Genomic DNA, 12441 nt, shown 5'->3' on the forward strand with positions numbered 1-12441 from the left:
AGTTTATCTGAAGAACAAAACCAATAAACCATACCAGATCACAAGTATCATCCCACTTTATTCTTTAAACTAACATCAACATTTGTTATCATTTTTCATTAATTTCTGTAATAACAACAAAAAAAAAATCTCAAGAGTTTTCATCCCTTTTTCAGTTTCCTATGCACATATTCCTGAACACAGAAAATGAACATGTCAACTTAGGTATGGGCAGTCTCTAAATTTTTCATGCACTAACACCACTGCTAAGTTTCAGAAAAGTTTAAGGCTTTTTACAACTTAAATATTTATTGGGATTTTAATTTTTGGAGCAACTGTGACTTAACAGCATCTAATTTAGGATAGGTCAATTCAAAATACTTCACCTACCCAAGGGGAAACATATTTGTCATTAACACTTACATACAAAAAAACAGGCTGAAAAGGAAGCTCTGACTAGCAATTAGAAATTCCAACCCAGGCAGATATGGGAGGAGACCCACATGGATCAAAACTTGTTTGACACACAGATGCCAACGACACCAATCTGACAAAAGAAAAGAAAACCCTTAACTTTTCCTTCTATTTTAAATTCTTACAGTCTAAACACAGGGCTTTTACCTACAAATATTGCCAGTTTAACTAAAGCTAGTTTAGTCTACTGTGACTTGAACGTGAAAACATTTAAACCAATTACATCGGTTAAGTTTCCACATAAGAGTCTACTGATGCACATCTTTCACTTGCACATGAAACCAGACCAATGCAAATTCCCTTGGCTTCTGTAGAAAGTCTTTTAAAACAGCATTGTTAGATGAAAAGTTGGTCTGAAAGGCTTCCAGTAAAAATAACCATATTTTAGGTTTGGAGATTAACCACCTATTAGTTTTGCAGGCATTCAAGATGCATAAATGATTACATTTCGTCCTCCCCTTTCTGACTCCTCCTCCTTTTTTTCCTCTTGAAGAGTAGAAATGTGAATTTTAGAAAGACTCAGTAACTTGACTCAAGATACATAAAGGAATTCTAACTTCCCAACATTTGCATGCTCTGTTGCAAGCAGTCTTTACAGTGGGAAAGACTACTTTATTAAGATAGTTGAATAGAAACAGTAAACGAGGAAAACTGCAAGGTAAGACTACTAGATCTAACGCTTTCCTGTAACTCAAAGCAGCTGGGAGAAAAGCTACGTACGTTCACTTAAGTCTACTTCCATTTTGTCCTCTGTATTGGTGTGCGATTCAAACAACTCTTGTTTTGTTCCATCCTCTTCTTCAGAATCAGTACTTTCTTCGCTGTCTGTACTGCCCGAACTTAAAATACAAAGAGATAGTTTACATTGAGTATTTAGTATCAGACTCTGGGCACAATGAAATACCGGCAAGTTTGAGGCTAAACAGTATTACAACAGCTATCATTTCTGATAGATTAACTAAGGTGTAATTTGTTAGCTGTTAGCATTCCCCTTCCCCGCATTTCTCCCAAAACCCCCAGGGTTTAAGGTTTTTCACTTAATCATGTAAAGAGGCTTTTTCCTCCATTTGCATTTAAAAGACAAAGATTGGTTTTACTCCTGTCATGCAAAAGGCAGCAGAACAGGCAAGTAAAGAATCAGATCTGTGTACAGAGATTGTTGGCCTATTTGGTCTCTTCACACTAAATGGAAATGCTGAAATACAAAACTCTTCAACACCAATCTAACAAGATGTAACTTGATTTATTTAAAAAAATCTAACAACAAATCTATTTTAAAATCTCCCCAACTGTATTCCAGTCCATCCTCTTTAACTTCATATATACTTTAAACCCTAGGGGCATCTCTCCCTTCCCGGTGAGTGCAACCAAGACAAAAAGCAAGGTAACGTGAGAAGGTAAGGATGTCCTTGAAACACATCACATTAAGCAACCATGACACCATCAGACAGGATAATTGGTTTTGTACAGAATATATTAGCAACTTGCATTTCAAAGGCCGCAAGGGAAGAGGAGATTGGGTTTCTGACTCAAGCCACAAGAAGGTCAGAAAAGCCAAGACTACCCTAGGACAAAATTCAGTAGATATCAAGGGAGGCTGCACAGCTCTGAGAGTTTTGGGGATCAGATGCTCCTTCCCCTCAACATACCTTCCTATGCAGTTTTGTCCACAACCACACTGGTACTGTAGAGAGGAAGGACAGCAACCTCTACAGAGGTGTCTAGAGGGACTGCATTGTCCAAGGCAAGAATGACTAAGCAGCTTTAAAAGCAGAGGGAAAGAATAAGAAGCAGGAAAAAACAAGCTACAACAGCTGAAGTGCAGGAAGAGCTGAGTAGGCAGGGCAGCTGTTGCCATCTTCTGCAAATTATGGCTGGGAGATGGCCACTAGAGCCAACTCTCTACTCATTTCTCCACAGTCAGCCTGAACCAAAAGACATGCTCAGTATTGAGGGCTCACTATACTGCCATTTGCATGAAAAACATTTCTTACCTGGAACGCCTCTGGGATTCTGGTGTAAATGCAATATGTTTTTCTTCCCAAATGTCTTCTTCATCAGAGCCACCATCATCAAACTGCTGTATCCGCTCCTTACAGCATGCCTCAAACAAGGCTATATTGCCCTAAATACAGCAAAAAGTATAACATCTGTATTTATGATTAATCATTCTGCTCCCATTAGTAAACATTTTGGAAATATATGACTATTCAGAAGAGAATCTTAAACTACTTGGGGGAGGGGGAAGAAAAAACATTTCTCTAAAAGCAGCAGAAAATCCGAATGTCCTAACAACTTAAAGCTTGTCAAGAAAACATTCAGTGGTGTTTGTTTTACTAAGCTAATAAGTTGAGTGGACCATCAAAGAACAGCTAGGAGTTTCAATCATGTTTAAGAATAGTGTGCACAAATGACTTTGAACAGTTTTTCAGATAACCATACCACCAAGTACCCCAGCGTTATTTTCTGTAGTGGAGTTCATTTCCGCTCAACTGACAAATAACGATCTAGGGTTAAAGTCTCTGGCCTTACTTTCCTGTAACCACAATCTCACTGGAAGACTGAAATAACTTCTACTGATAAAAACACAAGTGTGCAATATGCACAAATCAGATCCCAGCTTGTTTTTGAACCTGGCCATACAAATTAGAAACAATTCTGTTTAATACTGATCACAAGGAACAATAATCATGTCTTCCAATTAGAAAATCTCATGACACAGGAACAAGGTAGGGTAGTTATTTTTCAAAGATTACATATCAAAGGAGTAAATATAACAACCACCACCAAAACTCTGAGGTCACATGAATGAAAGTTTAAAAGACAGTAATTTTTCTGACAGTACAGGAACACATACTTACACTTTCATTTGTATTGAGGGTAAAGTTGATGTCTGAAACCCGATCAAAAGAAACGCTACAAAAAAAGCAGATGCATGCAATAAAACAAGATGTTGTATTATGACATGGAAGACATTTCATTTCTCTTAGGTGTCTCATTTTCCAATAATCTAAAAATACAAGATTAAAAAGAAAGTAGTTTCCAACATAAAACAGTCAAATTCCACATTGAGAAGGTCTGGCATTCATGTGATTTTTATAACTGTGAAATTTTTTTTAAACAAAAATACAAAACAATGTCATCTCTACCCTATAATTAGTAGTGAAGATGCAACAAGCCTAAGCAAGCATAACTGAAATGATATATGCAAGTATCAAACACTGTACTGTTATGCACTGGAGGAAAAAAAAATGTAGGCCTAGAGAATGCCTAATATGACTATGGTCTACCAAGATACAGCTCAAAATCCTGCAAAGATCTGCATTAGCAGTTCTTATACCTTCTAACCGATTTCAACACTCTACAGAAGGACCTTCTCAACAGGAAGAAAGTGAAAAATGTAATATCAACTTCTGTTTCCTAAACAGAAAAATTAATCTTTTTTTTTAAACCAATCACCGAAGTTTTTTTCCAAACTGAAAACTAAGTATTAGGCTTTACACATCTTCACATATTAAGTTATTGAGCAGTTTCACTACAGTAATTACAAACATGGCATTGACTAAAAATAGCATTAGGCAAACCAAATCTTTAGGGGAAGCAAAAAGAAATAGAGGAGAAGATGGGAAATACTACCAGACTTTCAGAAGAGTTAATATTTTCTTCCTCTAGCCACATATAGCAGTGCATTCAGCAGAGCAGTACTACTCTTCCTCTAATCCTCATTGCATTACAAAGTAGGGAACAAGGTAAGTGGTCTAAAGGAACATAAGTTTCAAGTGTAACTGAATTACTGAAGTAACCATCTAAATTACTGTACAACAGTAGGCAGGTAATTTAAGCTGTAATTGATTCTTGCACAAAAGGCATAACTTTAAAGTAACTTTATCTGCAGCTTAATTCAACTCATGAGTACATGATCAGTATATCTATTACAAATCTCAAGAGATCTGCTTACACAAGTAGTCATCTTCTTTCCACCAAGACCATATACTACCAAAGGCATGATCTTAAAGGAATTCCAACTCATATCCTTGCCAAAATCCACCTGCTTCTAACAAAGTTAAAGACTATCCTGAGGGGCTTCCTCTCCCATCATATCTTAATCTATAATCTCAGCACATTATGTGGTATAAAAAGGTAGCAATGCTTCTTAGACAGCATATGCAAGCTTCAGTCAATCATCACTTACTGAACATCTTACAGAAGAGCACTGAGACATTTTATTGTATTTTACCCTTCTAGAAGCCATCTTCAAGTAATGCTTTTTATTCTCATCTGCATGTTCTTGCATCCCAAGCCATGAATTCTTACCAAAGTCAAGATAAACTTTATTTTAAGTGAGAACCCCTATTCTTTCTTTTTTCCCATAAGACATCAGTTTACTTAGAAATGAAGAAAGAGATCAGTTTTTCTGGGGGGTGTTTTTGTTGTGGGTGTTTGAGTGGGGTGGGGATAGGGGGTGAGGGGGGGTGTTGTTTTGGTTTTTTGATTTTTTGTGTTTGTTTTACCTGACCATGATTGTTCTCATTTCCTCATCACTTACCATATTTGTAGAAATGAGTCTTAACTGCCTTGACCTTGAAAACAAAGGTAGATTTACGATGCCCTTCCTTACTATCCCCTATAGAAAAGTACACTCACAGATGTGTTATTCCTGTCATCTTTTCCCGGAAAGCTTAAAGGTAGAGCTATTCATCTGGTCTGGTACACACAGATGCAGAGGGGCGAGGGGAAAATCACTTTGAGGCACAGAGAAAGTGAAAGTGCCCCCAATAATGCCATATCATTGCCTAGACATAGCTTTAAAAAGCAGAGTTATAATTTAGTTATTTATTCACAAGCACTCTGTTCTCATGCTGGCACAACCAGAACATTAGAAAAGGAATATAAGCTGTGGCTTTCCTCTGTAAACTGTTCAGGAAGGCTTTTATCAATGAACACAGATGATACAAAAAATTGGGACTGATTGGCAACTGCCTCACATCAGTAAAGGCTTATATTTATCATCAGCAAAGCCACAGCCAAATACACAATAAGAAAGGAAGCTCCCGAGACTACAATCAAAGCCAGTATAATGTTATACTCACTTGCCAATGTCATCTTGATCAGCAAACTTCTCATCGTTGAAGCCAAACTGGTCAATAAAATTGGACGTCATTTGTTGCATCTGATAATCAGAAAAGGCCTGGCAACCCCAGGACCAATGACAGTGATATAATGATTCTAATAATACTCTAAATCCTATTTGCCCATTTTGCTCCAAAGAAATAAAAGTCTCCCTAATCTAAACATAAAGGGCAGGAAAAGGATTTGCCTTAACCTTTGAATTTTAAATGGTAACACTGACTACACACCTACTACATTTACTGACTTTAAAGCCAGTCTAATAGCAGCTCTCAATAAGAAAGTTAAATCTCTAGTTTAACCACATATTAATTAGCACCTTTCCAAATGCACCCCAGAGAAACAGTGAAATAACACAGTATACTATAAAAAAAAGCTATCTTTGCTCAAAATAACATGAAGAACCAGAAAAGTACATTATATATAGATACTAAAACACAGTTGCATGTTTATCATATAGTCAGCACTAGAAATGTCAGTCTCAGGCACACACACCAGCAGCGTCTAACCAACATCTCAATGCAGTGTCACCGACTCAACTGTACTTTTTTTTTCTTCTTCTTCTTTTTTAGATTTAAAGATGCCAGTGCATCCTGGGTTCAGCTGGGTTAGAGTTAATTTTTACAGGAACCTGGGAGATGTGGGGGTGGAGGGGCATAGCCGGGGCAGCTGACCTGAACTAGCCCAGGAGCTGTTCCATACCATGTGCCATCATGCTCAGTATATAAATGGGGAGCAGGCCGGGGGGGGGGGGGAGAGGAGGGGGTGTCCTCTGGACTTCCGGTGGGGGGAAGTGGTGGAGCGTCAGGTCCCGGGTGGTGAGCGGTTGCACTGTGCATCACTCCTTTTGTATACTCTTTCATTAATACCATTGTTGTTGTAAACTTTTTTTTTTTGTGCTGTCTCAGTAAACTGCCTTTATCTCAACCCTTGAGGTTCCAGGTGTTTTTTCTTTTCTCTCCTCCATCTCCTCCCTATCCCACCGGAGGGGGGCGGAGGAGTGAGCGAGCAGCTCCGTGGTCCTTTGTTACCGGCTGGGCTGGAACCACGACGCAGTGTCAACTGCCAGCAGGTGGGTACACGTTAAGGTACACATGGGCATCTTCTCTTATCCATAACAATAGTTTTTGTCCCTTATTTCCCTGGACTATAATTATCACACATTCTCCAGGGACTTGTAACAGTGTTATTTCCATGTGTAAAGTAAGCAAAAACTAAGATATTCTATGAAATACAGCTGTCACAACAACTCTCTTGGTCTCTTACCCAGGTAGCTAAAGGGACACAGTACACAGACAAAACCTTTGAAGAAGGTGGTCAAGCTGACCAAAGTGAATACGGAAAGAAAACAAGAGAATGGTCAAAAAAAGCAAGTTTGGATTACGGCATTATGAAAACTGGAAGAAAAAGAAAGGAGATACAGAAGGACGATATACAGCAAGACACTATCAGGGCTGGGAGTGGGTCTGAAAAACATTCATGACTAGTAGGGTCATCACACTAAGCAAGGCCAAATCAAGACCTCTTCTACGTTTTGATTCTAAATTTTAAGATCTGACAGTTAGTTCTAAAAAACTTAAGGATTTTATACTAACACAGTCAGTATATCAACATTACACAGGTAGACAATCAATTACTGGCTGTCCTCCCTATAAAATAATTACTCTGCTTTACACTGGTCACTGAGCTCTCCATTCCTGTAAAGTATTTTTACTACTATGGGTATTAAAATACAAATGTAACCGAAAGCAATTAGTGAATTACCTCCATGGAAAGAAAAAAAACCCAAAAGAAGTTAAACAGACTTCTGTTTACAGAAGTTAAAACCATTAAGACCACCACTCACCAGGATAAACAGAAAAATTAAGACATGAGGTTTATGACATCAGCTAGTTATAAAATTAATGTGAAATCTTATCACTACATCAAAATTGTCTACAAGTATACAAAAGTGCAGTTATAAACTGCTAGTATATCTCAGACCCTAGACAGCTCTATCCTGTTCTCCAATATATTTTCAGTATGCTTTAGAGACAAAAAGTGGTACTAAGTTGGTGGAGAACAGAACAATGCTTTCCTGGAGTAAAAGCTTCCAGAGCCACAGCAAGAGAGTACATTAAATACTGCTGGCACAAGAAACCTTACAACCCAGAACTAGGTGACAGAACACTTCTTCAAAGATGTCAGTTTTGAAGTGTTATTCAGAAACTTACATAAAAAGTGTTTCTGAGAAAGAGTGGGGGAAAAGAGAGACCTTCCCTTCTGGAGCAAAGGGTCTTCATTGGAAAACAGTATTTAACTAGATTTTGATGCCAGAAGAAAGAAGACATAGCAAATATAATTCTGCACAGGTGCACAGGCTGAAGTTGAATTTGACAAAAATAAACCAAAAATTAATAGGTCCCTTAGTATTTTCCTCCCTTATCCAATTCCTAATGGGTCCACTTGAATTCTGGAAATTTACCTCCTGTTTCCTCCTTTAACTATTGGTCTAGAATAGGGTATTCTAGCTTACGTCAGACACACCTTTATGAATGAATTTGTGCAGCTGAAGAATGCTTTAAGTAATTTCAATACATTTCCCATCAGTGATTTATCTTGTCTAGTATCATGCTTTCCTCATGAGACCGCTTTAGAAAGTATATTTCACTAGCGTAGCTTAGGGGAAAAAAAAAGACTAAGAAAATGGTGATGAAGTTGAAAGAAACAGCACTGGACCACCTGCATATTTCCAGATCAACTATCTGGGACTGCTTGGATTGCCTAGGCACAGCAGGTCACTAAGGGGATGCATGAAAAGCACAGAGATATTTGAAGATCTTACTTTCTCACTAGAGCTGGTACAGATAGCACTCAACTTAGCAAGTTCGTATTCAGGTGCACCTTATATGCACAGAAATCACATACATCAGATTCTTAAAATTTGAGCCACCACCCACAATTCAAACTTAGACAAGTAATTACTTATTATAAAAACTACATAAGATGCATAAAGTACCAAAGCCAGTCTTAGACTAGGTAGTTACTACATAGCTGTGAGCGTGAACTGAAAGATTTTGGTTAGTAACGCGTTCCACATAGGGGATCTATCGGCAGTCTTGCGCCACGTGGCTCCCACGCTTTCACCACCAGTGAAAGAATAGATAGATACGCATATAGCAGATAGGACTAGTATTATAGAAATGTCATCATTCTTCATCAAAATGACACCAATGTTCTCCATAATCACTCATCACAAAAATACTCTAATACCATAACCATAGTAAACACTGTATCATTTTCAATTAGTCAGCTATGAAAACATTAAAACTTCAAGGTGGACACAGCTTTGACTTAAACTTTCAGTCTGGTTGATCTGAAAATTCCCTAGGCATTCTAAATTTTTTTTCTTCATTAAACCAAAGATGAAATTATCTCTGAAACACTCACAAATGAGTTGTCAAAAGCATATACTGAATTTAAAAATAAGTGATCAAGTTCATTGGAAATTTAGTTCAGGAAGATTTGGCTACATACACTTGCCAGGTATCAATGGCCTATAAAGTTAAAAGCATTCGAGCTGCTAGATACTACCTGTCACAGTAGCATACTTGGCTCTTCATTTGTATTGCTGTGACAGCTGCAGACTTTAGTATTTTGCCAAAAACTAAAAACGTTTAACAATGAATAGCCAATCATCCTTGTTTCCTCAAAATAAGGTCAACATTTAAAAAAAAAAATCTATTGGCAAAACCAAACAAAAACCCGTATTCACTTTTACAGCAATTCACACTTGCCAGAAAACACAATTAGAAGCCACCATTTCAAACTTCTACATCTAAGTAATAACTAAAGTTAATATAGAGACTGTGTTCAACTTAGCCAGACGGCTGGCACATAAAATGTGTTCTTAGGCATAATGAGTAGAAATCTGCATACACAGCATGATCAAAGACTAAAATCCGGAAGGCACACCAAGAGATTGACTTGTGTTGAAAACCATACCTCTGGGTTTGAAAAACCACAGTTGTGCACACGCACACATGCCTAAGTTTTATTTTAAACTTCCTAGATTTGTATTTGCTTGTGATAGAAATAGAAGTTCCACTGCTTTTTTTTAAAACTTATTTTTACAGAAAGAGCAACTTACACTGTTAAAAGAATTCAACTCACCTGCTGCAAAGAAGAATCCTGTGAGAAGCCAGTTTCTTTAAAGTCAATTTCATCATCACTAGAAGAATGAATGTGGCAGGTAGTAACCTATACAAAGGAATTTAGTCATTTGCATAGTATGTGACAGCCACTCAAGTATACTCACACTACCTGGCTGAATCTTCAGTTTCACATCAAAACAAGAAATAAACTGAATTATTTTTAGTTTTCCCAACAGCTATACCACATAAAATAGTCCCTGAAATATTTCAATAGCATTAATACATACATGAGGATTAGATACCAAAAAAGCCAAAACTTTTGACTACTTCAGAATGACTATTTAACATAAAATAGCCAGTCCTACAGCTGACAGTTTTCTAAAACAAAATGAGACAAAACTTGCATCTTGTCTTTGTACTGCACAAAATATACTGAACAGCACATGAATTAAGTCACCAAAATACTAGATTATATACAGAGATCCTCCTCCTTTCCTATATATAAAATATATAAAAATTAAAGGGAAACTGTCTTGCCTATATACACTATTTACAAAAAGACAAAAGAATTAAACTTCAGAAATTCATAACCAATGTGTACTTGCAGAAACAAACATGGAGCTGTTGCCACCGCAACCACTGTTTTAAACATTACCCTTGAAATTAGAGATTTTTTTGATGATCTGACACAGAACTAGTGGGAATAGTTTGTTCAGTGACACTGCTATCTAAGCAACGTGTTCTTGAAGTACTCATCTTCAATCAGAACAGTACTCCAAAAGTAATTTTAGCTGGGACAGCAATTATCTAAAGTAACAGCAGTGACAGCTGACCCTTAAGACATACTGTATGAAGGATCACTAGTATAAAGCAATCTACAGATGACAAAGTTTATACTGCACTATAATATATTGCATTTTTCTACAAACCCCTAGAACTCCTTGTTACAGATTCTCAAGTTAAGTCAGGTGGTTCATGGATTCTTTATTTTTTGAAGAAAATACAAGTTTATACAAAAGGAGTACTGAAACACATACAAGGCTTCATACAAGACAGACACCTTTCTATGCTTCCACAAATATCACAGGACAGTGCTACTCAGGACACATGTACAAGAGAGAAATGAAGTTGTTAGCTGAAGTATATTCTGCTTTTATGCATTTTCCTCTGTTAGTATAACATTTACTTTAAAAAAAATAATTGGGAGTGCTTTATTCTTGCTCATCTACCATTCAGCCCTGCACTGCAATTTGCATACTAGAAGTACCCTGACTTCAAGTTAGTGAATTTCTGAAGGAAACCCAACCTATCAACACTAAAACTATCAATAAGTGGGAAGAATAGGAATGCATCAAGTGATCTCTGGACTACTTGTGTCTGGAGAAGAACTGTTACATCAAATGACAGACCAAGTCTATTGAAGGTTAGTGCTCAGTGTATATTTATGAAAATATTCTTGCAAAGTCTGCACACTTCAAGGTAATTATATGGCATTTCATACCACAACCTGAGCTGCCCTATAAACCAACCCCCCGATGTGGACAGTTTTTAAGAGGACAAAAGTTAACATACCTACTCCTTCTACAACTGCAATTTGTTGGGGGAAAAGACACCCAAACCCAAGTAAGAAGTTGTTTATTTAGTTTTAGTTACTACTAATGAACAAGTTAATCCCCAGTAGAAATCCTGCCCTTACTGCTGTAACAGAAAGGAGCTCAGGACTCTTAGCTAGACATAGTGTCTTCTTCCCCAAACTCTCCCTTTGGCAACCAGCAGATAAGATACCAGGCTTAAGATACATGAGTTACTTCTCTTGTTTTCTGACAGCTGCTTTAGTTGAAGCATAAACCTGGAAGAAGAAACTGGTATTACTCCACCCTAATAAATAAGTGGCAGAATTATGCCAGGGAAGGGAGTGGGAATGACCACTGCAAATTCCAGCAATTAATTCTTTACTTAAGCAAGCTGCTTACTGTTCAGACCAGTTGCTTTCTAACACTAACACACAGCACAGGCACTTTTCACAATAACTCATTCTAATGTGTGGCATTTTTTCCCTCGTTTCCTAGTAATACTGAGAAGGACTTCCCTCAAGAGAAATGAACTATATAGTGATTAAGGCAACCATGAACAGTTTGTCCTGTAAACATATTTTTAGGCTTAGGGGAGGTATACTCTCCTCACTTAGTCTAAGCACACCTAATGAACATTCAATGTCATGACTAATATTGGAAGGATGCCAAAGAGACATCTGAAGTTATACAAAGTCTCTTGTACAAACCTAGTATTACAAATTGTATAGCATTCTTCACTGTGCCAGCATCATTAAGGCACCCTGTCAAAAGTGAAAATGAACAATTACTCCACATTTGTTTAAACTTCAGCTAGGTAAGTGTAAGTAGGTAAGCTTAGTGAAATACTGCCTAACTTCTACCAGAAGGACAATTAGCAATGGAAAAACAAAAATAAGCTTCATATAAAGTCTGTAAAGTGTTTTGGGGAAACTCTGAGATAGTGCTGCTACATGCTCACTTCTAAGTCTGTAGTTACTGTTGTTTTAGAAAATGTAACAAGAACTTGTTTGAAAGACAGAGAAGCCTATAGAGGGAGAAAGAAAATGAGAGGGGTGAAGTGTTGATAGATTTACAATCAACAACCCTGATGTAAAACAACTGAAAAAGAATAGTCTTATGGCTGCAGAAGCAGTTCATTATGCATGGGACCCCAA

General features: G+C 37.3%; 1 protein-coding gene across 7 annotated transcripts in view; it reads right to left on the minus strand.

Annotated features, from left to right (window-relative positions):
- The window catches only part of PPP6R3 (protein phosphatase 6 regulatory subunit 3), a 78545-nt gene that overhangs the window by 15958 nt on the left and 50146 nt on the right, over positions 1-12441 (minus strand). For 5 of the 7 annotated variants that reach the window (XM_049820578.1, XM_049820579.1, XM_049820577.1 and 2 more), the window contains 5 exons: positions 9733-9819; positions 5544-5641; positions 3315-3369; positions 2448-2578; positions 1174-1292 (listed from right to left, as the gene is read on the minus strand). In XM_049820578.1, the coding sequence (XP_049676535.1) occupies positions 1174-1292; positions 2448-2578; positions 3315-3369; positions 5544-5641; positions 9733-9819 (490 nt within the window). Of the gene's footprint in view, positions 1-402; positions 527-1173; positions 1293-2447; positions 2579-3314; positions 3370-5543; positions 5642-9732; positions 9820-12441 lie in introns of all 7 variants that reach the window. The other 2 variants (XM_049820582.1, XM_049820580.1) reach the window with 2 other exon arrangements.

Source organism: Accipiter gentilis, chromosome 17 (assembly GCF_929443795.1).
Source record: "Accipiter gentilis chromosome 17, bAccGen1.1, whole genome shotgun sequence".
In the NCBI taxonomy this organism is placed as follows: domain Eukaryota; kingdom Metazoa; phylum Chordata; class Aves; order Accipitriformes; family Accipitridae; genus Astur; species Astur gentilis.